The 4,474-nt window shown below is 44.3% G+C and overlaps 1 protein-coding gene across 1 annotated transcript; it reads right to left on the bottom strand.

Annotated features, from left to right (window-relative positions):
• Positions 1 to 965: 965 nt before the first annotated feature.
• Positions 966 to 3,993, bottom strand: ccn2a (cellular communication network factor 2a). Its single transcript, XM_079830613.1, has 5 exons — positions 3,322 to 3,993; positions 2,922 to 3,138; positions 2,578 to 2,829; positions 2,232 to 2,443; positions 966 to 2,137 (listed from the first exon to the last, which is right to left on the bottom strand). The coding sequence occupies exons 1-5, from the start codon at positions 3,373 to 3,375 to the stop codon at positions 1,841 to 1,843; spliced, it is 1,032 nt and encodes a 343-aa protein (XP_079686739.1). The 5' UTR covers positions 3,376 to 3,993; the 3' UTR covers positions 966 to 1,840.
• Positions 3,994 to 4,474: the final 481 nt, after the last annotated feature.

Below are 4,474 nucleotides of genomic sequence, written 5' to 3'. Positions count from 1 at the left end.
GTTGTTTGACATTGTTCATATTGCTGCTGCCATTTTTGACTATTGGACATCCTTCTCATTGCGTTTTAAGAGCTCAAACCCCCTCTGTTAATCTCATAGCCTCAAAATATAGCTACACATATTTAGTTATTGTCCCTTCATAAAACCGTTTACTATCTCCTCTACTGTTTACAACTTTGTCAGTGTGCTTTCTGTCTGGCTCCTGTACAAACTCATTGGAAGTCTGTTGAATATTGCACTTAATGCTGTTTAAGAACCTTTTTATTTAAATATTTGAATACTTGTATTCAGCAAGGATGTATGAAATTGATCAAATGTGGCTGTGAAGACTTGCATTGTTACCAAAGATGTTTTAACTTTCTATTGATAAAAAATATTAAGCAGCACAATAGTGATAATAATAAGAAATGATTCTTGTGCACCAAATCAGCATATTAGAATGATTTCTGAAGGATCATGTGACTCTGAAGACTGGAGTAATGATGCTGAAAATTCAGCTTTGCCATAGCAGGAATAAATTACATTTTAAAATTGTAATTCGTACTAATATTTCACAATATTGCTGTTTTTACTGTATTTTTGATCAAGTAACTGCAGCCTTGGTGAGCATAAGATACCTGAAAACAAAGTATGCAAAAACAAACTTTGAATGGTAGTGTATATCAGTTGTACATGTTTATGTTATGCAAGTGCAAATGAGAGTGTCCATTTACTAGTGTCTGTTTGATACGTTATCTATTATGTAATATGTGTATAGGCATGTGTCAAGACTGTGTGTGTGGTCTTGAGCTTGATGGACCGCACACAATGCAACTGTGTGGTCCGAAGTAGTCATTTAAAAATGCCATTGAAGTAAGTGTGAACATGAGAGGCCTTTGAAAACACGGCGGTGTTCATGTGTGGTTGACATCAGGTGTACGGTTACTGCGTGAAGAGGGTCTGTAAGTAAAAATGACTCAAAAGATGGCAATTTATATAAAAAATATATTTTATTTAAAACTACCAAAGTGAAAACATGTAACTTTTTGGTCACACTTCTCAATAAAATAATGGACAAGCTGTACCAAGAACAGTCAAGTCAGCACATGAAGCCATCAATAAACATGGTGAAGCAAGAAAAAAAAAAAAGAAATACAAATGCTTTGAATTTAAATTAACTTAAGCTGTACAAAATATGTACATTATTTACAGCTTTCAAAAAATAGATACTGTAATTAAAAAAAGAATGAAGCTACAATTCATCCAGTCTTTTTGACAGGGGTACTGACTCTCTCCCAACAGGGGGGGCCAGATAGTCGAAGTCAAACACTCAGTGCTATATTAACCTTCATAGTTCTTGGCCAAACTTCATGTCTCTGTTCGGCTCAATCAAACGCTGAGCCAACAAATTCAACTAAACGTAAGAGCACATCCGTCTCTTTCTTCTGCCTTTTCTCAGCTCGGTGAGGCGATTAGCTTCTGGGGTTAAAAGCTGCCATCTGTTTCTTACTATTTTTGCTCTCAGAATCTGAATCTACCCACCACAGTTTAGGGGAGGGGCTTGGCGTCATCTGCCAATCAGGCGTCACAGAGTCGGACTATAGTGCAGTATTGTTTTTTAGGGGGCGTCCGAACTGAGCCCGGTCATTTTTACAATCCCCACCCCCTTAGCCTTAGACAAATGAATACACACACACAGAGCCCATGTACAAGGTACAAACACATACACGTGAAAAGACGTCAAATGAAAGCAACAAACCATAAAAAGACAAACAAGTACTTTGTGCTGAGATATGAGATGGATATCTGTTCAATTCAAGTGGACAGTCACTGCATGGATCTCCTTGTCGTCGCCGTCTCCTCACGCCATGTCGCCGACCATCTTCTTGTAGTACATGGACTCAAAGACGTCGTTCTCCCCGGGGCAGTTGTAGTGGCACGCGCAGGTCTTGATAAACATCATCTGCTTCTTCATGACTTGGCCGTCGGGGCACTTGAACTCCATGGGCAAGGTGGCGGTTCTGTGAGGGGTGCAGCAGCGACCGTCCGTGCACACGCCGCAGAACTTGGGCCGGTAAGACTTGGTAGTGGTGCAGCCAGAAATCTCAAACTTCATGGGTTTGGAGACGCGTGGCGTGCGGATGCACTTCTTCCCTTTCTGTAAAGGCATGGAAGGAAAAATTAGCCATCAAGTTCTGTGATGCGATGGAACCAAGAGTGAGCTTTGCCGTGATCGGTAGGTTGCAGCTTACCCTGATTTTCTCCTCCAGGTGTGACTCGCAAGGGCGGACCATGCAGAGGCGGGACTGCTTCTCCAGGCGGCACTCGCGGTTGTCATTGGTGACGCGGGTAGAGATTCCCAAGCCGCAGGTCTTTGAGCATGCGCTCCATTCTGTGGTCTGAACCAGGCAGTTCTCTCTCATCATGGAGGGATCTGGCCCGTATGTCTCCTCCTCTCTGTAAGCTACAAGAAAGACAGGGCGTTACTCAACACATTCCATCCAGCAGCATGATTTCATCCCACTGTTCATATCATTACATCATCGGAGACCATTAATGTGTCGAGTCTGACTCGGAGAACAGTCAAGGAATGCTCACCTGCCAAAACTGGTCCCACAAAGGTGTTCTGGCGAGGGGAGTCGCACACCCACTCCTCGCAGCACTTCCCTGGCACTTTCACCCTTCGGGGCATCGGGCAGTCAGGGCTAGGGAGTCTGATGTCCATCCCACAGAGGGGCACGCAACCCACGGCTCCGTCCAGACACGTGCACTGGTATTTACAACTGCTCTGGAAGGACTCTCCGCTGCGGTATACCATCCCGCTGAACACGCAAGTGGCACCTTCTCTGGCTGTGGGAAGCAGATGGAAGTTGGTTTACAACTCTGACTCAACTCGACAGCAATAGACTCAGCGACTGAATGCCAAAAGCCAAGATCCTCACCTGTGCAGACGCCGATGCGACGGTTGCTTGGGGAGCCATAGTCACAGTAAAGACCTTTGTGGGGGTCGCAAACATCTCGTTCTGTGCACAGCTCGCCCAGTTGCTTGGCACACACCCGGCAACACCCACAGGTGTCCGGCACCAGGCTCACACCGGGCGAACACTGGGGTGGCACATCAGGGCATAGGCATTGTCCACTGCACTCCTGAGCCACAGCCTGAGGAATAAGACACAATGTTCCAGTGAGAGTTTGTACATTTGCTCAACGTTGACCTTAGTGGAAATCTCTGAGGGGTTTCGTTCAAGAAATAGAACTTAATGAGCTATATTCTGTACACTCTAGAGCTCCACATGCATTCAGACACATAATAGCTCCTAATAGTGCGTTAAAAGGACTTACCCATCTTAAGAAAGTCAGGCACAGCAGAGCAACCAGATTCATTCCAGAAAACATGATGAGCTCTTCTTTACAATCTGTATCAAGAAAATCTTCTGTGTGATCCTACAATGTCTTGCCGCGGTAGATTTGATCGAGCCGATCTCGTTGCGTGGTCTTTGAATCCAGTTCCTCCTGTTCTTGTCGAGTGAAAGCTAGAGTTTAGCTTCGGTACGAAGTTTAGGCAGAGCCAAGCTGAGCGACTGTTGCTTCTCGCTGGAGGACTTGGAGTGTTCTGATTCTCCAGCAGCAGCTGAGCTACCTTTATACACGCTGCGCTGCGGTGGACTGCCTCCACCTCAATGGAAAGCTGGATAAACATGGGCATTCCTGGCATTCTTTCCAAGTTTCCTGCCCCCCCTCCACTCTCCACTCCCCTCTCCCCCTCCGCTAGACCTGCACCCGCTGCCATCCCACATTCCTGGGCTGTCACATAGCAAAATAAAAGTGCAGTCTTGGCAATACCTTGCAGTGCTTGGTGGTAGTTTAAGCAATTTGTCTCAGAGATAGATGGGCGCATGTTTTTTTTTCGGATTTATTCAGTGGCCTTCAGTGTCTTGTTCTTCAAATAACAGTGTGGTGATTGGCAGTTCAGGATGATGGTAGCCAATAAGCATCAGTTAAAGTACAGTTCATCTATGAATGAAAAGTGTGTCATTATTTATAAAAAGAAGACATTTGAAAATGTTGTTGTCCATATACAATGTTGTTAAAACTTTGATCACAATGGCTTAAAGAGTTAATGTTAATGTACATAATGTTAAGTAAATAGTTAAGTTTGAGTCGACATCACAACACTACTATTTTTAGACTTGCGTCATGTCGGTTTCTTTTGACACTGCAACTCTGACTTGTTTTAGTCTGGGTGTTTTTCTAATTGTATTCTTTCACCTGGCTAATGACGTTTAGAGATCTGTGTGTTTTACAGTGCAGGTGCAGTGCGATTCTATTTGACTCCTTCAGACAGAACGCAGACAGAAGGGCAGCAGGAAAGTGGCTAGACTTTAGCGTTTGTATATTTTTTTTCAACAAAAAAAGAAGGATCCCCAGACTCCCCTCCTCGCTCTTATGAAAGGGAGCACTGCCTCTTACCAGCCGGCGAATCGGAAATGAAAAA

The sequence above is a fragment of the Gobio gobio genome (genome assembly GCF_949357685.1).
Source record: "Gobio gobio genome assembly, chromosome: 12".
NCBI lineage: Eukaryota > Metazoa > Chordata > Actinopteri > Cypriniformes > Gobionidae > Gobio > Gobio gobio.
The sequence above is the reverse complement of the archived record's forward strand: the minus strand, read 5'-3'. Positions and strand labels throughout refer to the sequence as shown.